At 37.8% G+C, this 25,220-nt stretch overlaps 1 protein-coding gene across 4 annotated transcripts in view; it reads right to left on the bottom strand.

The window, feature by feature from the left end:
- The window catches only part of LOC109935652 (centromere protein J), a 71,103-nt gene that overhangs the window by 18,581 nt on the left and 27,302 nt on the right, over positions 1-25,220 (bottom strand). For all 4 annotated transcript variants that reach the window (XM_048598280.1, XM_048598278.1, XM_048598281.1 and 1 more), the window contains 7 exons: positions 22,644-24,303; positions 18,820-18,952; positions 15,609-15,774; positions 12,571-12,810; positions 10,674-10,751; positions 7,200-7,278; positions 5,841-5,965 (listed from right to left, as the gene is read on the bottom strand). In XM_048598280.1, the coding sequence (XP_048454237.1) occupies positions 5,841-5,965; positions 7,200-7,278; positions 10,674-10,751; positions 12,571-12,810; positions 15,609-15,774; positions 18,820-18,952; positions 22,644-24,303 (2,481 nt within the window). The remainder of the gene's footprint in view (positions 1-5,840; positions 5,966-7,199; positions 7,279-10,673; positions 10,752-12,570; positions 12,811-15,608; positions 15,775-18,819; positions 18,953-22,643; positions 24,304-25,220) is intronic.

Raw genomic sequence — 25,220 nt, 5'->3', positions numbered from 1 at the left:
TTCTGTTCACAGATGCTGCCAGACCTGCTGAGCTTTTCCACCAATCTCTGCGGGTTTCCGATTTACAGAATCTGCAGTTCTCTTGATTTTTATTTTGTGCTCAGACTCCAACTCTATTCAACAACCTATAGCTTCCTCTCTGACCTTCGCACTTCTCACTACATGCATTTTCTTTATTAATAATATCTCCCAATACAAGCACCTATTCCATCAGACTCTGAGCTTTTCTACTTCAAGAATGCCAACTTATGACCTGCTCTTGTAACCACAATATTTGCATGGCTAGTTCAGTGCGGTTTCTGGTCAATTGTTAACAATGGAGGAATTCATTAATAGTAATGCCATTGAATATCAAGAGGGAATGGTTAGGTTTGCCTCTTGTTGTTACAGTACCCACCTGGTACTTGTACAGTGTGAATGTTGCTCATCACCCCGAGCCTGAATGTTTCCTGCTAGGTATTGTTCCATTAGGATATGGACTGCTTCCACATCCAAGAAGTTGTGAATGGTGCTGAACATTGCACAATTAATATCCCCTCTTAGAAAGATGGAAAATGGGAGCACAAGTAGATTAATCGGCCTGTCAGCCTGTTCTGTCATTCAAATGTGATCATGGCTGTCAGTCTGTTCCTGCTTTCTTCCCCAAAGCTCTTCATCCCTTTAGCCCCAAGATCTTTACTTAACCTCCTCCCTGAAAACATTCAATGCTTTGACCTCAACAGTTTTCAGTGGTAGAGAATTCCACAGGCTCACCACTGTCTGGCTGAAGAAATTTCTCCTCATCTCAGTCATAAACAGCCTACATTGTATCCTTAGACTATGACCCCTGCTTCTGAAGCCTCTAGTCATTGTGAACTTCCTCCCAAAATTTATCCTATCATCATATCCTGTTAGAAACCTATAAAATTCTATGAGACTTCCCTTCATTCTTCTGATGGAAGCAAGCCATTAGAGAAGCAGTGAAGGATGGTTGGGCATAGTATACTACCCTGAGAAACTCCTGCAGTGATATCCTTGGAGCTTCAAGATGACAGACCTGGAGTAACCAAAGCTCCTTATACTGCGTCTTCTAAACCCATGACCACAGATATCTTGAAGGACGAGGGCAGATACATGGGTGCACCACCACCTGCAAGTTCCAGTCTGAGCCACTAACCCTCTTTATTTGAAAATATATTGCGTCCTTTCAGTGTCACTGGGTCAAAATCTTGGAATTCCCTATCAAATACATGGTTGGTCTACCTACCACTCATGGTCTGCAGTGATTCAAGAAGGCAGTTCACCACTACTTCAAGAGCAATGAGGGTGGAGAATAAATGCTGACCACGATAAGCAAAACGAAAAGCGAGCTTTCTTTGGGGAACATATGATTCCAACCAATGAAGTCCCATTGACTCCAGTTTTGCTAAGGCTCCTCGAGGCCACACCTATAAAAGGCAGGCATGCTAACCTCACCTCTGAACTTTGCCCTTTAATCCATGTTTGAACCAAGGGTATAATGAAGTCAGGTCCAGACGCTGTGGCAGCCACCTATAACCCCACTTCAAGGAGGCTAAGGTTTAGATTGCTTAAGATTGGATGTTCTAGGTGGGGAAAGGCTCTGTGATGCAGTGGTAGTGTCTCCTCCTCGGAGCCAGAAGCCAACGTTCAAGTCCCACCTGTGTGTCATAACATGCCTGAACATGTTGACTGAAACAACTATAATGCGATCAGGAGCTGAGTGGCCTTGGTGGAATCCAAATAGGATATCAGTAAGTAGGCTGTTGCTATGTACTCTTGATAGTAATGACAATAACATCTCTCATCACTTTAATGATGATTGAGAGTAGATTGATGAGCAGTAATTAGCCAGGTTGAATTAGGCTTGCTTTGTGTACAGAATATACATGGACAATTTTCCACATGTCAAGTAGATGCCAGTGCTACAGCCATACTGGAACAGCTTAGCTGGGGATGTGGCAAGTTCTGGAGCACAAGTCTTCAGTACAAGTTCCAGAATGTTGTCAGGGCCCATTGCCATTGCAGTGCTATTAACCATTTATTGACACCATGCGGAGTGAATTGAATCAACTGAAGACTGGTATTTATAGGCACTTCTAGTGTTGAGCAAGATGGATCATCCACACGGCATATCCAGCTAAATGCTGCAAATGTTTCAACTTTTTTTTAAGAACTAATGTGTTGGGTTCCTCCATCATTGAGAAATTCATGGATTCACATTCCAGGTATTAGTCTCAGATCCACTCCCCTTAAACTGAATGCAAAATTCAATCATATTACGGTAACTGCTATTTACGGCACCTTCACTATGAGGTCATTAATTAATCAATCTTTGCACAATGCCAGATCTAATACACAGTCTATACTCTGGCTGGTTCCAGATTGTGCTGCTCCAAGAGACAATCCTGAAAAAAATTCTCTGAACTCATCTCAGTTACCTTTGTCTATTTCTGATTTATCAAGTTTAAATGCAGATCAATAACCCCTATTACCAACTGGCATAGCTTACTGACAAGTTCCCATTATTTTTCTTCATATGCCATCCTACCTGATGGTTATTGCTAGCCAGCTTTTACACCAGTGCCACAACTACTGCATTGCCATTACCATTTCTCATCTCTATCCAAATCACTTCCATATCTTGGTTTCCAGAATTTGTGTCATCACTCTGTATTGTGTTAATATCATCATTAATTAACAGGCCACCCTTCCACATTTTCCTTGCTTTTTGTTTTTCCTAAATGCCTCATATCCTTCAATAATCAGATCCCAATCTAAGTCATCCTGCAGCCATGACACTGTAATGACTATCAGATCATACTGTTTATTTTTATTTATATCATCATTTCACGTGCTTTGTTTTAAATGCATTCAGATACAGAGCCTTCAGTTTTGTCCTTTTATTATTTTTGTAGCCTCTGATCTTACTGGTTGATTCACTCCTAGATATGTACTCTCTATCTTTTCCTGTCACAGTCTGCTTATCATTTTTCAGTCACTACCATTCTTTCTTGCCTTGTTTGCACTGTTATTGATTCCAGCTGACCGTAATACTAAACATGTCCGATCCCAGAGTGGAACCCAGCTTTTTAGTTTTTGTAAATTAGTTATAGTGATGTTCAATCACTAAACAAATTCAAAAGAGGCTGCTAATGTACTTTTAACAAAAAACAAGCAATATTTATTAAAGTCTATTTTACAGCAATGCCCTCATCCTGTGAATGAATAAAAAAATAAATTTTAAACTAGACAAGAACTAGATGATCCTATTACAAGGTAAAGTTCCCATATAACCTCTTAGATACTTAAACCTCAGGTGAAGGTGACCCTGTTTCCACTTTAAAGTTCCTTGTTCAGTTAGCATCATTTTCTTTAGCTAATGTCTACATTCACTCCATGATAGTTTTTTTGAGGTAATGTCTCTTCATTACATCCTTGAACAAACTGCTAACATAATTCACTTATTTCTGAACATGGAATTGCTTAAGCTCCTCTTCCTCAGTCTTTTGTTTCTGGAGCTATATCTTACTGACATTAACCCACCCGGTACTTCATTCTCCTGTCCTGACTGTTCTGGAGATTGCTAAACAGCATTGCTGCTCTTATAAAACTTTTTATTCCCGAATGACCAGCTGCTCTGATAGAAACCTGAACATTCACTGTCCTTCTGGATGCTCTGTCTTTCTAAAAGAACTGGCTACAGTATTTATTTCCATGTGTCATAGTAAACCTTGTTATAGGTAACATCCTTTTCTTTTCTAAAGCATTTAACTGTTCACCTCAAGGATTTATTTAAAAGCTTCATTTAAGTGCATGTAATTATTTCCAGATACTACACCACCACTCTCAGAACTCAAAAGTTAAACTAAGTCATTCCTTCCTTCCTTAGCACACACAATATAGATATACAGCTTAAAGCTGTACATGGTGCTGTCACATTAAATCCTAAGTTTCATAACATCATGAACTTACATCACACTCATTTCATCTACATGTTGCCAAATTTGATTTCTGGTCCCCAGTATTGTGTTAACAAACAGGGAATGGCAAAAAACAAAAATACAAAAATGACAGCGACTTATCATATGCACACGAGATGAATTAACAATATCTTCCATGTCATGCATATGGCACAACATCCTGCATGTCATTATTGCAATGTTCTGTTGATGACATCCCTATTAGAAGCATAATTTCCATATTCTCACTTAATTTCTTTGCAAGCCAGAGATTGCTGAACTTTTGTTAGGACCAGATAAAGATCCCTGACTAGAAATTTTAATCCTACCATCCTCTCTCCATATTACATTAGAGATGCAGAATATCTTCAGCATTCTCTTTATGAATATTTAAAAAAAATACTTGTTACCTACCTCCCTTCCTGAATACATCGAAAGTTTGCTGGGGCATGATTCCCAGTGTGCTACCTGTCTTTCAGTATCTTATTCACTGGTCAATATTTACATACCCACTTCTGAGTTGATGGGGTTATTGAACTACAGGGAAGGGGAGAATCAAAACCACAGCTCAGTCCTCTTTGGTTGATCCTCACGGATGCATGAGCCTTTGGTTAACCATTAGAAGCAATAACTCTGCCCTAGCCTTGGACACGAGGAATAACTACAGTATCCCCACAGCTGCCCAGCTGCATCAGAACAAAACAAGGATTGAAAATTTAAAAATTTTCTGGACCTGATAGGTCAGTTGTTCACTGTATAAACTTAATGGGTCATTGGGTGTCCCCAGCTGGAAAATACTTTGACGAAAAAGGTATGTGACTTATACATAAACACCATTTTCTCAGCATTTGGATTTCAAACAAGTGGTGTATATAAGTATTGGTCATTTTTTTGTGAAGGGGGTTTAATACTCAAGTAGAAAGCAGATGACTGAAGGCCTCCTGGAGTGTTTATATTGTAGTTTTTATGATAGGACAAGAAGAAATGAAGCCATTAGCTTAACAGAAGCTAGTGTGATCAATATGTTTATATAAAAAAAAATTTAAAAAACTTTTGAGTCAGTTCAAAGGAGACCTGACTGGGGTTGGTGCAAGAATGATTTCTCCTAGAAAAGGGAGTTTGTTCAAAGCATTTAATGGAATAAGTTCTCAATATAAAGGTTTCAGTTTGTGAAAGCTTCCAATACCAGGAGAGCTTGGTAGAAATCTGCATTGGTTATTCAAAGCTGAGAAATTCTCGGAAGTCAGTGATATTAGGATTTCACAACTTCACAGGACAAGAACTGAAGACAGTAAATACCGCAGATGCTGGAAACTAGAGTCAACAAATGTGGAGCTGAAAAAGCACAGCCGGTCAGATAGCATTCAAGGAGCAGAAAAGTCAACTTTTCAGGCCAAAACCCTTCACGGTAGGAACCAAGGTTAGAATAGTTAAGTCAAACCTACAGGGTGGGCAGGGAAGGACATTCCTCTGAGTAACTGTGTAGCAATGGGGAGTAGATGGAACGTTATTTTGCCATGTGTTTTTGAAAGCTTTCAAATTGTGTTACACTGATGGTAGCTTTTTAAAATAAAAATTCATAAATTTCTCTTTTATTCCAAAACCAATTCTTCAGCCCTATGTGGTTTTGTTTCAATAAAATACTGTCACACTAAACTGAAAATAAATAGAAACTAGGATCAAGCACGATTTCGCTCTAGGATCCAACTTGTCTAGTAGTAACATCAGCTGAGATCATACCAATACGAAGTTAAACAGTAAATCTATTCTTCATCATCGTGATCTAAAAAGGTACTATTAGCATCTTGCTGCTTTAAACTTTTTGGTTTAATCTAGAATCAGTTTTTCTACCAGTATGCATATTTATCACTGAAGACTTACAGATCCAGCTGGTGCTGAAACCCCAACAGAGTTTGGAGAATTTCCAGAGAGCTCTGAATGCATCATACTACCCGTTGCAGAATCAGTCACATCAGTGAGGGATACGGAAGATATCGAAACAGAACCTGAATGAATAAAACAAAATTGCTGATCAATTTTGGTTGTGGCAATCATGTACTTCCCAACATTACTGCATTAAAAAGTATCACATAGAACTGAAGACGCCTTTTGGCCCATTGGGTCTGTACCGTCAAAAATATAATACTGCTTAGAGTACACATTATCCTATTCTTGCTTCTCACTTATTTCTTCCTCCTTTGCCCTTCCATTGTTTGTGGTCTATGATATACTGTTAATAGGATGGAAAAATTTCTTCTTTTAACTCAATACATAAGCTTTCTGTATCTGTCCAGTAACAGTTGCACTTTATTTAAACCATTTCCATAATGTTATCTTTAACTGAAACAGATACATTCCTTAGTTCTCTTTTAATCCTGAATGTGTTATATCCTGCAATATTTATTTGCCAAAATTGTTCTCAATCTAAGACAACAAGGTGCAGGGCTGGATGAACACAGCAGCCCAAGCAGCATCATAGGAGCAGAAAGGCTGACGTTTCGGGCCTAGACCCTTCATCAGAAAAGCCGTTGCAGTGGAAGAGAGATCCCCTGAGGTTTGTCCGGAGGGAGGAGGGTAACTTCTTCAGGCTAGGCATCCTTAGAAGAGGCTTCGCAGTGGGGTTAAAATTGAATCAGAGATAGTAGGAACTGCAGATGCTGGAGAATCCGAGACAACAAGGTGCAGGGCTGGATGAACACAGCAGGCCAAGCAGCATCATAGGAGCAGAAAGGCTAACGTTCTCAATCTAGTCAGGTTTCAGTCATTATGTATTATTTTCAGATCCTCTCTGCAAATCTCTTCCTCTTGTTCATCCATCTTTGATGTTAGTTCTACTAATGTAGCTGTACCAACCATTAAATTTATTTTCCCTTTTAGTTCCTTTTCTGTTTGTACTAGTTATTTATCATTGTATTCTCCAACTTTATTCTATCCCTGATCATTCAAATTATCTTTGTTCCTTCAGTTCAGGCAAAATTCACTGTTTTCATTGATTAACATTTAATGTTAGAAACAAACATTGCATTATTTATAGACTTTGCTAATACATTATTGAATATGTTGCAATTGACACAGATACATGCACACAGCTGTAAAATTTTGCAAATTCCTGGGTGCAAATGTGTTTTACAATATTAATCCCACACATCATAGAAGCTGTAAAATTATTACAGTTGTCTGTACCTGTAAATAACTTTGCAGATAAGATTATTTTGTTGTTAACTGGAAAGATGTACTCACTTTCTTTTAAGCTATTTCTGGTCACTGTAGGAGCAGATAATTTCACAGCTTGTCCAAGTTTAACATCTCTTGGGGTAGTCTGCAACAATAAATATCATCTATCTTTACTCAAATTAAACTTCTGCCAGAATATTGAGAAATGAGGAAATGGCAGAGACAATGAACAATTACTTTGTCTATCTTCACAGTAGAAGACACTGATTACACATCAGAAATAGATAATAACCTAGGTGCCAAAGTAAGTACAAAATTAAGGAAATTCACAAAGAGAACTGGATAAATTCAAGGGTCTAAAACTGGACCGATCTCCAGTCCTGATGATCTACTCCCTGGGATATTGCATGCAATGGCTACAATTTTCTAAAATTCACCAGATTCTGGAATTGTTCGAGCAGAAAGTTAGAACTAGAAACTAGGAGCAGGAGTAGGCAATTCAGGCCTTCGAGCCTGCTCAGCCATTTAATATGATCATGGCTGATCCCATGGAATTATTAGCAATTGTTCAATTGTGACACCATTATTCAAAAATGAGCGAGAGAGAAAACAGGGAACTACAGGCCAGTTAGATTGCAACACTTTCTTTCAGGCTATTATTAAGGAAGTCTTAATAATGCCCTTAGAAAATCACAGTATGATCAGATAACGAAGTGGTCTTTTGAAAGGGGAATTGTTATTGATAAATTTAATAGCATTTGTTGGGTTAGATAAAAGGGAACCAGCAAATGTACTGCACTTAAATTTCCAAAAATATTCATTCAGGTACTAAACACACATTAAAGGGATGTCTTATGGATCTGGTAGCAAGGATAAGGGATGGATTAATGGAGAGGATCCAAATGCTTGGCCTAAATGGGGTATTCTTAAATTGACAGGGTGAGCTCTGGGGAGTTCTTTTAAGTATCACTACTTAGCCTCAGCTACTCACTTACAATCTATCGTGATGACTCAGTCAAAAATTCAGTACCTAAGTTTGCCATCAATACAAAGCTGGGTTGAGAAAGATGTTGCAGGCTGCAAAGAAATATATACAGGCAAAGTAAGTACGCAATAAGAGGGCAGGTGCAGCATAATGAAGGGTAGTGTAAGGTTATTCATTTTGATTGTAAAAATAGAAAGGTATAATGGTCCAGATATTCCAATTAGTTTCAGAAGGCCCATTTCGTACCCTGATTGGACACAAAAAAAAAGGTATTTTTACATTTAGATCACTTCTGGTGTGGAAGTTTCTAGAGTCTGCTGTTAAACAATAATGGAACCCATGCAGGAACAGTGGAGCCAGTGGTGTTGAATCTGAGGCCCGTTTCACAGCAGTACTTGACACATGCTGTAACTTAAATATCCAGCAACTTCTTTGACAGCAGCTGTGAAGGATTAAGTATGCAAGTTAATTAATCCATGAAATTAAGTATGAAAGTTAAAATGGGGGTAGGGTTGCAGGTGGGTGGAGAAGATATTAGAGTGCCAGGGGTAGGGTGTCCGATGGATGAGAGGTGCCCAGCTAAGTGGCTAAGGTTGAGTACTTATGGTTGGTTAACAGCTTTAAGTGAAGTTTAAGGGGGAAATCGGCAGCTTGCTGGGTCTGGTGAAATATAGTCAGGTGCAGAAGTGTGTAGGTGAATGGATTAATAGTGATTCAGGGGTTAGAGTAGGTTTTTAATTATTTAACTTTTACCACAACTATTCTGCTTATGGGAATAGGAACGTTCCAAGATCTCTGACTTTAAAGGGACATTTTTGCATAGTTCACAACTCAGGGTAATTGCCTAACAGAATTTTCAATTTCCCATGCAAATCTCAGTGTCAGCTGCATTGGGATTTTGTGCAGTCCCAATGCACAACTCAGTAAATACTGCTGCAACAACCATCTGGAATATCTATTAGTTTTTGAAAGGAATGAAAAGCATAAATGTTGATGTCAAGAGAAACTTGTGTGTACATGTACAGTAACACATGAAGCCAACATGCAGTACAGAAAACAATTAGGAAGGCAAATAACATGCTGGTATTTATTACAAGGAAATTTCAGTACAGAAATAAAGATGTCTTGCTATAATTGTGCAGGGCTTTGGTGAGAACACACATGGAATGCTATGAGAAATTTGATTGGAAGCAGTATAGCAATGATTCATTAAATTAGTTCCTGGTATGAAAATCTGGGCTATGATGAGACTAAGTAAATCAAGCAAATCTATACTCTTTAGAATGGAGAAGAATTAAAAGGTAATCTCACTGAAAAATACACTAATACTACCACCTGGAAGTTCCATTCCAAACCTGGAACTATATTGCTGTTCCTTCACTGTCACTACATTGAAATTCTGGAATTCCCTTCATAACAACACTTTGGGTATATTTATGCCAACAAGGACCACAGCAGTTCGTGAAGGCTGCTCACCACTACCTTCTCAAGGCCAATTAGGAATCAGTAATAAATACTGGCCTAACCAATGTTACTCATATCCTGTGAATGACAAAAGAAATTCACAATGGATTATTCAGCTGCCTAAGTGAAGCTACAAACGTCAATATAATATACAGGTCACGTGGTGTGAGGCTTATAGTGAAAGCACTCATTTCCATGTTCCTGGACACTCCCACACTTAATGTCTTTGTCATGTGGATCTGAATATAGGGATCAATTAAGCCTTTTAGCTTCTTAGGTCTGTTCCGCTGTTCATTTGGATCATAGCTAATCTGTACCTCAATCGCACATGTTTACCTTTGCTCCATATCTCCAGTATCACACTGATGAACGTGCATTACAGTGCATCTTTCTGCAACGCAATAAACCATGCCCAAGGTTCAGCATCCAAAAGTAAGTGCAACAATGTAGCAAATCTGACAATGCCTCAGTATGACTGAAACATTACTTTCTAGCTTTTTAATTCTAAACCTTTGAGAAAAAGATCAATACTCATTAAGATTTTTGGCTTTTTTAAAAAATAAAGCTCCAATTTTTATGGTGTTTATATATGGGCGTCTTTTAAGTTCCTTTGTACCTAGTCTTTTACTATTAAGAAAATGTTCTGATTTGTCTTTTTGTATTCAAAAAGGATGATATCGTACATTAGTCCATTTCCTGTAGTTATGTCCAACTTTTAAAGTCATTCTAGTTCCTTTTATAAATTCCTACATTCATCTGCACAATTTACTTTGCTTCCTAACTTAAGCATCATCTACAAACTTGGGTCGACAGCTTTCTATTATTTTATTCAATTCATTAACATATGCATAAAAGCCACTGCACTTGAGACATTCAGCTTCAGAATTTTCACTTTATCTCTATTCTGTCTCCTATATAATGATGTTCTTTTGAAGTTGTTGGATTATAACTTAATTCCAGGCCCAACATTGTTGTGTAAACTCACTATTACCTTCTCAGAGCAATTATGATGATGGATAATAAATGTGGCCTTATCAAGGTCTCCTATATAGATAACAAATACAACATTGTTAAAAGTTGGATGATGGTACCTGTTCAATCATGCGAGAGATTTTCTTCCCTCCTGTCTGTGCAGCTCTGCCTCTGTCTTTCGGAACATCTGGTTGAACCTATTGTAAAAAAAATACTAAGATCACTATGCATACCTCCAACCAGAAAATAAGATTGCTTCCAATTCTACAAAAAAACTCTACAGGAAATGCTAATATTTATGGAATTACAAAATTTATTTCTCCATTTTGCACAACTGTAGGGAAAGCAATTGTGAACAATTTTTCAGTGACTTTGCTCAAAAGGTAATCTGAAATCAGGAGCATGGCTGTGATATTTAATTCCTACCAGAATGTTGAGTAATTTGTCTGTTCTTTTTAGGCTATTATTCACCTGCTTCTTGTGGCCAGAGTTTCTAATTTGTCATGATTGATATTTTGGGCTTTCATTTCTCCTTGGATAATAGCCTTGACTAGTGACGATAATCAACAACCTGTCTGGGACTTCCCATGTAGATGCGACAGTCAAGAAGGCACAATAACGCCTCTTCTTCCTCAGGCAATTCAGGAAATTTGGCATGTCCATAAGGTCCCTCACGAACTTCTACATATGCACCACTGAAAGCATACTGTCCGGGTGCATAACGCCAGGTCTGGCAACTGTTCTGCCCAGGACTGTAAGAAACTACAGAACGTTGTGTGCACAGCCCAGACCATCACGGAAGCCAACCTTCCATCCATGGACTATTTACATGGCTCGCTGCCACGGAAAGGCAGCCAACATCGAAGACCCATCACACCCTGGTAAGTGACCTCTTGCAACCTCTTCCATCGGGCAGAAGATACAGAAGCCTGAATGCACATACAAGCAGTTTCAGGAACAGCTCCTTTCCGGCTGTTATCAGACTGTTGAACAGAATCTAGCCTCAAATAATATAACCTGCAATGAAACGTGTATGCCTCAAGTCTTTTTGCTCTGTACATCCTTTGCTCGCTGTGATCTGTACTGCTCGTAAACAAAGCTTTTCACTGTATTTCAATACACATGACAGTAAAAATCAATCAAGACTTTTGGGTACCATATTGGTATTTTAACATAAGGGTTGGTTCGATCAGTTAACAAACTGAATATACTTGTTGTTGGCTGGGGGGTTGGTGTTCAGAAGAGGAAAAAAAAAAAGAGACATACAGCTTTTTAAGTGGGTTTTGCATCAGTTACAAGGCACTCAAGTGGAGAAAGCTGAATTGCATGAGCCACTGCATGTTTCGTACAGTGACACCTAGATGGTAACTATTCTCACATATTTGGATTTACTTGCCACAGTGTTAAATGCTCAGGTGACTTTTAGTTTACAATGACGTAATCTAATTTGAGATGACAGAAGAAATCTGGATGCAATTATCATAAAATATACCGACTTAAGAATGACCAAGAGGAGTGTTTCAGAATTATGGTATAAGCATTACATGCGACAGCACAGAGCAAGGTAATATATATTATTTACGAATTTCCTGTGACCTTGCTCATAGTGAGAGGAATATGCTTATTTCCTACATGTACCCTTCATTTCTATGTTAATGCTGAGTTCTACACTAATACTTTAAAATATTAATATGGAAAACCCTATGGAATCGATGAAAATAATTTTAGCAACTCAATAGTTCTAAAAATTCATATTTAAATTGATGAGAAGTTATTTCAAAGTAATTTGTGTGCCAAAATCTTTTAACAGAAATTAAGAAACGTAGAAATGATACAATACTAATTCAACAGGAAAGCCTCTTCTGATTTTCTTCCTTTTCATTAAATGACAAATTTTAAGAATTTTAATTGGACATTCTCTATTTTGAATAGCATGTGCATAGTATCACAGCTGTCTAGGTTGAAATGTAATATGTGAAAATGCTGTCACACCCAAAGTATACTACCCAAGCTTACTGCTAATTCTGTTTTGTTTAGTCCTGGAGATGTGGTGTCTGTTTTCTTCTCAATTAATGCTTCAGCTTTCTTCCAAGTTTCCAACCGAAGTCTTTCCATAATGTTAACTTCATCTCTAAGTTCTCTGTTCTCCTTAGCCAGTGTATCAATCTGGTTTCGAAGTCTTGCATGAATACTTGACCACCTTAATTCTTTTCGTTTTAGTTCTTCCTGCAAATCGACAATCTGCCGTTTCAGTGCCTATGTATGAAAGAAAGAAAGAAAGAAAGAAACAAAAAGTTCCAAAAGCATATGTAAAGCAACTGTAAATCACTATTATAGCTAGACAATTTGGGTCACTAGATCCAGCCAGGTTTATATAGTGTTCTGTTTGAGCCTCTTCCTATAAATTCTCATCTAAATTTACCAGCATAATCTTTTATGTCCTTCTCCTTTTATATACAGGTCAGGTGGTGTGTGGTTTATAGTGGAGTGCTTCCCCAACATTCCCACACAATATCTACGGCATGTGGATCAGAATACAGGAATCTGCATTTCCCGAAATCCACCTATACCATTTGCCTCAGCTATTCCACATAGCAAGTCCACGTAGTCACTCGGTAAAGAAATTCCTTCTGAATTCCCATTTGAGTTTGTGAAATAAAACTGCATTGTGTATAGATACAATTGTTCTTTCATTAGCTTAGTGCGATACCTCAGTGCGACACACATCACCTGTTCCAAGTTGTAAATTTCAGTTCTTCACCTGGTTTCTGCTTTGAGCTTTCTGATCAAGCTTCTGGAGCATTACAATGAAACTTAATGCCAAGCTTAAGGAACAGCACCTCATCTTTCAACAGTGCACTTCATGGTCTTCTGGACTCAACATCAATTCCAAAATTCTTGACAACAACCTCTCTTCGCAACTTGTTTTGTGCTCTTTGCCATATTTTCCTCCTCTCTTCTTTTCCCATCCCTCCATTCAAACTATTACTGAACTTCCACTGTGCCTTTCATTCCCCTTGCACTTGCTAAGAACATATAATATTTCCAACTTTTCACTGATCTGACAAAATGTCACAGACTTCTCTCATCACAAATTCAACTAGACTTACTGAACATTTCCCACAAGTTCTGTTTATATTTATCAGACTTCCAGTATTTGCAGCATTTTATTTTTGTAACAGAACACTCAAAACATTAATTGTTCTTTTTTGTCTCTCACAAATAATGAGACATGATGCTACTGTGCAATGCGAGTAGTATTTTTCATTAACAAGATGCTGCCTGCATCTCCCACACAACTGAACGACATTATGTTTGAATTTCAGTGCTGATATGACACCGGGTACATGGATCATATCTCCCAGAATTGGCATCATCAAATCCAACCACACAGTGTCCTTCACATTTATGTTTCACATTTGCTGGGCAATGGTAATTTCCAACAAGTGAGAATCTAAACAGGAGTTTACTCAGTGTATCAAACATAATTATTGCCTGCCCTGTATCTGACTTCAAAGTCATAGCCTTGCACCTTGAGAAGTAAAACACTATAAATGCGACTGTGCATTTGTTAGTGGTTTACAAGAGATCATTTTTAGTACTATATGGTCTACCTTGAGTGAATTTCATCCCAAATAAGTAGATGTGAAATGCATGATGACAATTACCAGAGGCAATGTCTTGTGCTCTATATTGGAACAGTTGGCTTGCACAGATGAAAGGGCCTTTAAACCAGAAACAATAGGCTTTCCATTTTGCAGAAGACAGGCACCCAGGATCTTTTGTGATGCATCTACTTCCAGAATCGTGTCTTTCCTGGAGTTGTAGTATTGCAGTGGGCAAGATTTTGTCAACAGAACTAGCTTGAGAGAATTGAAGATATTCTGATATCATTTTGCTCCATAAAGGGGCATATTTCTTGAGCTAAGCTCTCAGTGGAGATATGATATATTCCAAACTTTACAGAAAAGGAGACAAAGATGAAATATCCAAGGCAATGTTATTCTTTTTATCCTTGTTAAGATTCTTCTTATCCCTTGAGGTGGGCAAATGTTTAACATCCACAATTTTGCTTCAATCAGGACGGACTTTATAGGCAAGTAAATTGACCCAAAAATATTTAGCTGTTTGATGAAGACTTAGCATTCCATGGTGTTAAATGCCATTCCATGTCATTGTGCTGCTGCCATCAGCACTAAAAGATTGTGGTCATGCTCTGCTCTGCCTTGTTTGACATGTCTGTAATAGGTTCAGTTATATATAGTACAGCCAGGCACATTTTTAATAATCCCATCTATATGGTGTTAGAATAGATCTTGGCTTAGTCATGTTCTGACGGTTACCATTGGAACTAGTACTGTTCAGTGGCACCCTATATGTCATGATCCCTTGAGATTTCTGACGAACAGGTTTGTCAAAGTGTTTCACATTGCTAGGATGCACTGAAAATTCAAGTGGTACAGACCATAATCAACAGCCTGCACTAACAAACCAAAAACATCAGGTGTTATTCTGCAACTCAACAGCAATTCATGAACAATCCTGAGCATGCTCATAGCTATACTCACAATCAATTTAACATTTTCAGTTGAACTTATAAGTGGCTCTTTTACAGTTGCTAGAAATAACACGTTTAGATGCAGGAAACCATTTTCTGCAAACAAAAAGGGATATTGCGTCTTTTTTAATTACCCAGGAGTTTGGAAAGCCTTTAGTTTCCCCCATTGCATTTTTGATCGCAGCACGTTGGTCAGAGTTGACTTGCCAAGGAATCAGCAACTTTTTCCTTCCTTTCATATAAATTGTTGTCATTATTTTAAAATTAGCATTTTTGCATTTGTCCCAATGAGTGCAAAAGAAAACTTTAGCAATATTTTAAAGTTAAAGTTATGAGAAAACTGACCAGAGAGAAAAACTAAAGAAACTATTGGTAAATTTTCAAATACAAATCAAATTACTACACATTCTTGGTCAAGAATTCAGTAAAAGCATCCCAATTATTGAAAAGTGGACTTAATTTTCAAAAGTGTAACAATGCAAAGGGAGATTTTCACCTGTATTTCTTGCCTCTCCTTTTTGTCAGGGATTGCTCTTGCAGCAGCAGCATGTTTTTCAAAAATCATTCGCTCTTTTTGGAGTCGTTTGAATTCTTCTTTTTTATATTCCTCGAATTGAGTTAACTGTTCGGTTTTCTTACATTCAAAGTCTGCAATTTCTTTTCTGAAGATCAAACATCTTCTATTAGTTATTTTTGCCTTTTATATCATATTTTAACTCAGAATCTAAACCACTGAAGTAACACTGTGGTCTTCAATTTAGTTAGTAGGATCATTACAGAAAGATTTGTCAATCCACTATATGGCTACTTTGTGGGAACAAGATTAAATGGTTTGAAATCTGGATCAGCAGTGAAGAAACCAAGTGGCACACTGCAGTTGCAATATAGCCTTTGACTAAAAGGGGATAGACATAGGCTGCTCAGATGGGCTGATCAGTGGCAAATCAAATTCAATCCAAATTATTGTGAGGTGAGACACTTGGACAGCACAAACAAGGGTAGGGAATATATGATGAACAGTAGGACCCTGGGAACATGCTGATGAGAGTAGATAGTGACAAAGAGTCATACTGGATTTGGATAGTTAAGTCTGTTCCCTCTCCACAGATGCTGCCAGATCTGCACAATTTCTTCAGCACTTTGTTTTTATTTCAGATCTCTAGCATTTGCAGTAGTTTGCTTTCATTAACTTGATGGTTCACTGTTTGAAGAGAGTGGAGCAGGAATTTTTGAAATTTGAAATACTAAGGTGAGCCTTGCTGGATGGTAGAAGCCAGTTCTGGAATACCTCAGGCCAAGAGGAAGGATTTTTAAAAAGGACACTGGAAGATTCAACCTGGTATGGGAAGAAGTGAACCTGCTGGCAAGTTGGCTGCAGCTTGGGACTTAATAGTTTACTCTACATACGTATCTGCCTGAAGCTTGCCAGAAAGTAAAACATGCTTTGTTTTGGTTGCATTAAATCAATACAAATGATTCTTTAATATTTAATAGGCAACTAATACACCAAAGTAATATTTAGTTAGTGTTTCCAGTCTTGTTTGTAAAAATTTTAAAACATTCAATTTTGCCCTTCAGTCATCTCAGTCAGTAGTTAGGAAATTAATCTTTTAAAAAAATGCATCCATTTCTCAGGAGATCATAAGATGACAGCAACACATTGTTTTTTGCAAATGTTTCCGTATTGACTGCTTTCAGTGCTTAACAATATTAGCAGTAACATTTTTACTTGCCACGTTAGTAAAATGGATTTTTAACATTTAACCTTCTCCTTCTCACACTCATTACTTTTTAGGTCTTATTCCATTCTGGACAAGAAACTTACAGATTCCAGATTGTCAAACAAAAACAAAATATACAAACTCTACTTTTTAAACAATTCACTTATTGAGTTCTTACAACTGTGTTGCATTTCTGGATTTTTGTCACAAATAGTTTGGCTTTTAAAGCAAAGGGTATTCACATAATTTTTTTAAAAATGCAGACGACACTGGTTAAAATGCTAATGGAATATGCATTGAAGCTGCTTTCAATAACTGAGAACATTAAGTAGCCTGTCTTGGTTTTGATTTTAATTGTACCGTTGAGATGTATTTAGTTTCGAATTTTCAGCAAGAGTTGCCTGTGAAATTAAGCAGCACAACTTTACATGTTAGACTTACCTACTATTTTTACTCTGGTTTAATTTATTCATGCGGTATGGTTGTCATAGCTAGATCAGCATTTATTGCCCATCCCTAACTAGTCGTAAGCTGCTTTCTTGAAGTACTGTAGTTCTTGGGTTGTAAATATACCCATAGTGCTATTAGGGAAACAGTATGGAATACTGACGCAGCAATAGTGAAGGAACAGCATATAGCTCAAAGTCAAGATGGCATGTGGCTTTTTGGAGGGTAACTTACAGGAAAAGTTGCTCCCATGGCACGTACTGCCTTAGTCCTGCTAGATGGTAGAAGAGCATGGTTTTGGAAGGTGTTGTCAGAGGAACTCTAGTTAATTGGGAAGTGCATCTTGTAGGTGTTACACACTGCTGCCACTGTATGTCAGTGGTAAAGGAAGTGAATGTTGAAGGTGTTTAGTTGGGCGCTGCAGAGGCCTCCCTATTTTTTAATAGTTTTGGTGGAACTGCGATTTGGTGTTAGGATTAGTTGAACTTTGAACAGCTGAATGTTTTAAAAGAAAACGAAAGCAAATGTTTGTTGCTGGTGAATGGTCTAGAAGACAATGCAACGAAAAAACACTGGACGATTTGGCATCGAGCTTTGCTATGTTCAGTGCTAGCTGCTTGGTTGAATATTGGGTTTGTCAGTCAAGAGAAAACAATGCTAACCAGCCAAACATAGATAATATTGATTTAAAACAAAAACACAGATCGTTTGTTTTGTCTGGTTTTGGCAGATGCGGATTGATTCTGGAAGCTTTAGGACCAGGTACTATGTTTTACTTTCTCTAGTTTTCTATACAGTGAAAGAATTGTTGAATGTTCTGAGAAAAAAATTCTAGTTTGTAAAAAATGAGTGAACACTTGTGGAACTCAACCGAAAGTGCTCATATTCACTGCTAACTTACCTGTACCAGTTATATGCCCGCGAACACACTGTTGTTTGGCTTTGTCCTGCTAAAGTTACAGCATTAAGAATAAATTAATTTTTATTCAAGTTATAAACTTACAGCAAAGATCTGATATTCATAAGGTCTGGTTAGGAACAACTGGGCAATTTTGAAGTTAACTGAATATTTTAATTTCACTGGGTCACAAATTCACTGATTGTACTATCCCTGCATCATCCAGTGCCAACTAAGCAAGCTACTTTATCTGGATGATATCGATGGTTTATTGGTTCACTACCAACAATGTTAGAGGCAATCACATGGCAGCATCTGCAAAAGATCACAAATATCCAGTTCAGATTTTCATGGGATACTGTTATACCAAAGTGAGTGACTGTGTAGGGAGGTGATGGGGGTACAAGAACACACGAAATTGGAGACTCACTTATGAAACCGAACCTAAAAAAAATTCAAACAAAGACCCAAACTTTTAGTAAATAGTAACGTGCAGTGGATTTTGTACAAGTTTTTTGCTTCATTCTATGACATTTTTAAAGGGGTAGAAAAATAATTTATCTTTGTTTCGCCATCAGGTTGTGGAGCGATAAGTATTGTATAAATGCTCCCTTTTATTGGAATTAACCACAAGCACGTACCTAAGGTCCACCATGGCTTTTTCTCTATCATTTCGGAGTTTGGCCAATGTAGCATTTTCTGCTCGAAATTGGTTAATTTCATATTCTAATTCTGCCAGTTTATCCCTCAGTAACTTGGACTGGATACCAGCACCTAGTAAACAGCGCAAAATATATTTAAAATGAAAGCTGTAAAAATGAAGAGTTAACATAATTGTTATTGTTGCCTGAAGCACACAATTTAAGAGATTAAGAAAACTAGGAAGAGGAAAGAGGACAAAGTCCCACAGTGGGCCTCCCAATTGTCCACCAAGGAGATTAGTGAAACACCCACTAAAACCATAGCAAGAACGTAAGGTGTCTATGCTATTTTTTCTTGAGGCACTGCAACTCCAAGTTCAGCTATTGTGGGCAAGCTAACTGTTGAAACAATTGCTCACTCACTCCCCAGGATTTCTCGAAAACAAAAATATTAAACTTTTCTCCAAATTGTTGGAAATCTTTCCAATGCATTTTCCACTCACCCTAGCAATTATTCTCTGCACAACTTTGCTCATGCTGCTTCCACCCTTAGTTACATTCTCCCTTGAAAGCTTCACAATATACACTGGCCAATCTGTCTGATTTCTGATTGGAATACAAGAATATAAGAAACAGAATAAGAATTATGCAATTCTGGACTTTGAAACTGCTCCATAAATCAATAAGAACATGATGTAACTGAAGTATATCAACCCAGCTTGCCTTCACTGCTCAGTCCTTTGAGTATAAGAATTGGGAAGTAATGTGGAGGTTGTACAGGACATTGGTGAAGCCTCTTCTGGAACACCGTGTCCAGTTCTGGTTGTCCAGTTATAGGAAGGATATTATTAAGCTGGAGAGGGTTTAGAAGAGATTTACCAGGATGTTGCCAGGTATGAGCAGTTTGAGTTAAAAAGAAAGGCTGGATAGGCTGGGACTTTTTTCACTGGAGCGTAGGTGCTTTACAGGTGACCTTATAGAAGTTTATAAACTAGTGAGGGGAAGAGATTGAGTTAATGATAGTTGTCTTTTCCCTAGGATGGGGGATTTCAAGACGAGGGGACACATTTTTAAGGTAAGAGGAGAAAGATTTAAAAAAGACATGACAAAGTGGTGGATGTGGGTACATTTACAACGGTTAAAAGAAATTTGGATAAGTACACGAATAGGAAAGGTTTGGAGGGATTTGGGCCAGGAGCAGTCAGGTGGGACTAGTTTAGTTTTGGATTATGTTCGGCATGGACTGGTTGGACCGAAGGGTCTGTTCCGCGCTGTGTGACTCTATGTCACAATATCCCCTTATCCCTTTGTATCCAAAAATCTATTAATATACTCAATGACTGGAACTACAAATCTGAGGCAGAAAATCAGAGAGATAATTACAAAGGCCCTTTGGCGCCAGAACTTTCTCCTCATCTTAGTCCTAACTGGGCAATATCTTATTCTGAGACTATGACCCCATGTTCTAGATTCCCAGATAGAAAACCATCTATCCAACATCTCTACCCAGTTTGAGCCCCTTTAGATTTTAAATATTTCAGTGAGATCACTACTCATTCTTCTAAATGCTGGGGAACATAGGCCTAGGGAAATACCCTCATACCAAGAATCAGCTTAGTGAACGGTCGTTGCATTCTCTTCAATGCAAGTATACCTAACTTGTTTTAGGTATGAAAACTAAAATTGTACACAGTACTCTAGATAATGATCTCATCAAGGACCTAACAACAGCAAGAAGATTTTGTAGACATTATACTCCAAACCCTTTGTACTGAAGGTTAACATGCCATTTGCTTTCCTAATTGCTTGATGTACATGCATGTTAACTTTCTGATTCTTGCTGATGTTGTAATCATAATCGAAATGCCCTGTTATATAACATTCCTAAGAACAGAGTCAAGCATTTTCCCTACACGAGCAGCCTAACTAGCCAATAATTATGCTTTTTCTCCCCCTCCTTTTTAAAATAGCACATTACTTTTGCTGCCTTCTAATCCAGAGGGACTGCTCTGGAAGATCATAAATAACACATTCATGATCTTTGGCAGCCAAATCTTTAAAACATAGGGCACCAGAAATTAGGTATACAAGATTTGATGGCCACAGCCCTAATCTCTACTGTACTTTTTCTTCAATTTACATAAGGTCACCACTCACAAAATTCTCCTTTCCAACTTGTTTTTCAGCTCCATCCAAACAGATTCTACGTGAATTTTTGAAATCCAAGATTCTTTCTTTGTACTGTCTACCCGATCATTTAGCATTGCTGAAACCCTGGCCCTTTTTCTATTTTGACTAACCCTTCTAAAAGACATTCCAAATTATTGAATCCCACCTTTAGTCGTACTGCAGACACATATCACTAGAGGTTTTTAGAAATCTTGTCGCATAAGCTCATCCATTTATTTGTGAAACTTTGTGCATTCAATACGATGCTTTGGCTTTGCCGTTTTTCTACTATCCCCCGATGGCACCTTAGTCAGTAATATGCCATAATCTTTAAGCTCCTGTCCCTTCCTAACACACTGCTTATTTTTATCCAGCCTTAACATTTGAATCACTTTACGTAATAAAAAGTAGAACATCATTTTTGCACATTAAAAATCTATGGAAATTATCATTCAAGAAATATGATCATAATGAGTGCCATTAATGACAATCAGCATTGACAGTTTCACAATTATTACAAAAAAAAAAAGTCAATAGGATTTTCTGAAGAAGGGTCTAGGCCCGAAACGTCAGCTTTCCTGCTCGGCCTGCTATGTTCATCCAGCTCTACACCTGGTTATCTCAAACAAACAGTCTGTTGTGCTCCTAACCATCATTTTATGCCCTGTTGGGCTTTTATTTTTCTTTTCTAAACAGCTCCTATTGAATAATTCCTGTCTATCTGCCTTCCTATCTCTCTTGTTCTGCTGAGTGTGTTTTTCTTTTTAATTTATTCCCTGCTTTTAGATGGGTGCTGATTGAAGATCTGGTGGTGAAGTGACGCAAAGTGCTGCAACCTTCCACTGTAGTGAAAAAGTGTACTTCAAATGATCAATGGCTACGTCTCAATTCACAACCAAATGTCTTTCTTGTATGGTCCTCAGTCCAGTTCTGACACCCTCAACCTACTATTCGTTGACTACTTCTGCTCTAATGTCAAATACCATTCTTGCTGTTCAGTCTCTACTGCAGATGCTGTGGTTCCACTTATTCTATTTTTCCTCTGACCTTCAACTCAATATCTGCTCCTTAATTAGCGATTCTAAGAGATATAGGCAAACGTATTATCCTATTTCCTCTCTTTCTAGTATACCTCCATTTTGTAATCTCTCTCTGCAACTGGCCAATATATGATGGGAATTGACTAAATAGGTTTTCAATGTGTGTATAAACCTCAAGATATATAAAATTTTTCCAAGTTGGCCTTATGCTAAGGCTAGCTCTCCCTATGTTTATGTGAATAGGCAATCATTATCCTGATTCTAAATCTCCTAACAGTTTGTCAAGTTGAACAATAACAAGCAGCATTTCACCTCCAGCTTCCTATCTACAAACTTTTCATCATCCCTGACTGCCTGCCTCTCCCTACAGTACACAAAATATTTGTTATTTTCAAAGTGCTTAAAAAGGAAGTCGGGATAATATAATATTTAACATTAAAAGAATTATTCTATTTTTTAAAAATCCTGCTCTCAGCTACTGATGGTTGGCCATACCAGCTCTAGCCCAACAGAAATACCGAGCTCCCCAGTATGCAAGAAGCTTTTTCAAATTCTTAATGAAAACATACACTGCTTTCATTTTGATTTAAGAAACAAAGTACATAGATATTATACCTATTGGTTTATCATTCACAGCTTTAAATTTTTGTTCCAGTCCTCGATCAAATCCAGGCTCAGTCTTGGATTTCAGTGAAGGAAACAATCTCTTTATCAAATCAGTGACTGGGGGTGATTCTGTGGCTTTGTCCATGTTCTTTTCATCCACAACATCTCCCTTCTTAGCAGAAGCAACTTTTCTTTGCATAATTTTATCCTCATTTGTTCTTCCAGAAGAGAAACATTGATCTAATACAGAAGAATTAGCAGGTTCTGCTGAGTTATCTTCATGGTTAATTAATCCACTTTCGTCCAGGTCAGCCCATGTCTGTTCATCATCAAAATCAACATTTTCTTGATGCAAAGTTGAACTGCTTTCACATCTGGAATTGAAGCGAGATGAATCTTGTTTCTGGCTCAAAAAAACCTTCCTGTTTTCTATTACAGTAGGCATTTCAATATCAACATCAGACGACGACGAGGACAACGACGACAAGTCAAGATCTGTATCCATGTTCTTGGCTTTATTGAGAATATCTGTTGGTTTTTTTCTACATTTAGATTTAGGATCATCTTCTTTGTCACTACTGCAGACTATAGACTGCCTCCTCGTTGTTTTTTCATTTGTCAGTGTGGAATCAAGGTCATCGATTTCAGAATCCAAAGTGGTATTACAATTGCTATATTCATCCTCTAAAGGATCACAGTCAACAGCTTTGAATGCTACTTTATCAGTGGCTGGTGAGCCTAAAACAGTTTTCCCATTTTCCTTTACCCTATTCCTATGTTCTAACACATTAGAACTTTTAAGATTAACATTTTCCTCAAAATCTGTATTCCCAACATGCACCGACTCACTTGAATTTTCAATGGTTTGGTGTTGCTCAGATTTGACTGGGGTAGATGACAATCTGCGACATTCATTGTTTGGCCAATTACCCTGTACCATTTTGAGTACAAAGGAAGAATTGCTAGAGAAGGAAAGTTCTTCAGCCGCCTCCTCCAGAAATTCAAATTCATGCAATTCTATATTTTCTTTCTCTTTTTCCTTGTTCCACTTCTCCAAATTTTTCTGAAATGATGTTTCAAGTGTATGTTCATGTCCATTTGCTTCTTTATTACTTGGCCATAAAGGAACTATGTGTTCATTTGTGTGAAATTTATCACCATTATGAACCGCTGTTGGTCTATCTGAAGTGACAGTGCTCTGTCCAGTTTGTTTTGATGCACTCAGTTCGTATTTTTGAGCCATGTTTGCACTCTCCATTTTAGTGATTTTAGGGATATTTTGAATTTTACCAACCGATGTAATTTTTTTTCTGTCTGCCTGCATTTTCAGAGGTGACCGGAGGGAGTTTTCTTCTTTACCGTTGTCCAAAGCAGTTAACTTTTTAACACACAAAGCAGAGTTGTTCTTTCCTTTACTATTTGCTGCTGGATTATTGATAAGTGCAGCTGAGCTTCCGAAATGGTTTTCTTTGTTTAATATTGTGAATTTGCATTGCAATTTTTGATGCGTGGTGTTCACTGAACTTTGAGAACCTGCTGTCTGTTGGTTCGTTATGTTTGTTTCCTTATCAGTTGTTTTCTTGGATGTCAAACATCTTGACTTAACATTTGAGAATCTTGCTAGTCCTTCACCACGCTTCAGAAACTTTCTCTTTTGATTACTTTTGTCCTATAAAAGCATAGATGTATTAATTAAGAATTTAGTGACAGTTTTGAAATAGTTTTTAAAATTTATAATGTTATCTTGATGCATTAAAGGCATTTAAACAAAACCCTATTTTCACACTTCCTAAAAAAAGGTGTTGACTTCAAAGAACACCACAAACTGTATTTCCAGACCTATTCTCAAAATTGGGATCATAAAGGGGTGGGATCAGAAGTAGTAATGTGGGCCAAAATTCAATGGAGCATTTTGTTTGGGCTGAAAACTCCTGGAAGCGGAAGCAGATAATGAGATTAATAGGACATCTGAAAAGCAGGAATGACAGTCTACCTCCATTATTGAGATTTAAGGACACAGGCAAAAATGAACAGAAAGAACTTTTGTTTTCCTGAAGGGCCCCCCGACCCAAAACATCAACTTTCCTGCTCTTCTAATGCTGCTTGGCCTGCTGTGTTCCTCCAGCTCCGCACAGTGTTATCTCTACTAGGGTTAAATAGATCATAACAAAAAGAAGGAAAGACTGGGTTAAAAGTATGGAAGACTGTCTCAAAACTGGTAGGTCTAGATAAGGAGAAATTTCTCCATTCAGAACTGTAATGTTTTCTCGTTAGCTAATCCAGAGGGCTGTACGTGCTCACAGAGTAGATTCAACACAGAATTGCACTGATATTTGGGCATAAAAGGTGTGAGAGGATAATACTAGGAAGTGGAGTTGATGTTGATGCCTTACTATTCTCTGCCTTAGAAGTATGCAAAGGCTTTGCTTCTACTGCCTTCTGAGGTAGAGGGTTCCAAAGAATACATAGTTCATGTTCACAAGCTAATCATCATGAGAGAGACATAGTAAGAATGCAATAAAATCCTTAATGGGAAATCGGGAGCAGTGTGTGGGGGTGGGGGGTGGGGGGGGGGGGGGGGGGGGG

Source organism: Rhincodon typus, chromosome 6 (assembly GCF_021869965.1).
Source record: "Rhincodon typus isolate 14 chromosome 6, sRhiTyp1.1, whole genome shotgun sequence".
Lineage (NCBI taxonomy): Eukaryota > Metazoa > Chordata > Chondrichthyes > Orectolobiformes > Rhincodontidae > Rhincodon > Rhincodon typus.
The sequence above is the reverse complement of the archived record's forward strand: the minus strand, read 5'-3'. Positions and strand labels throughout refer to the sequence as shown.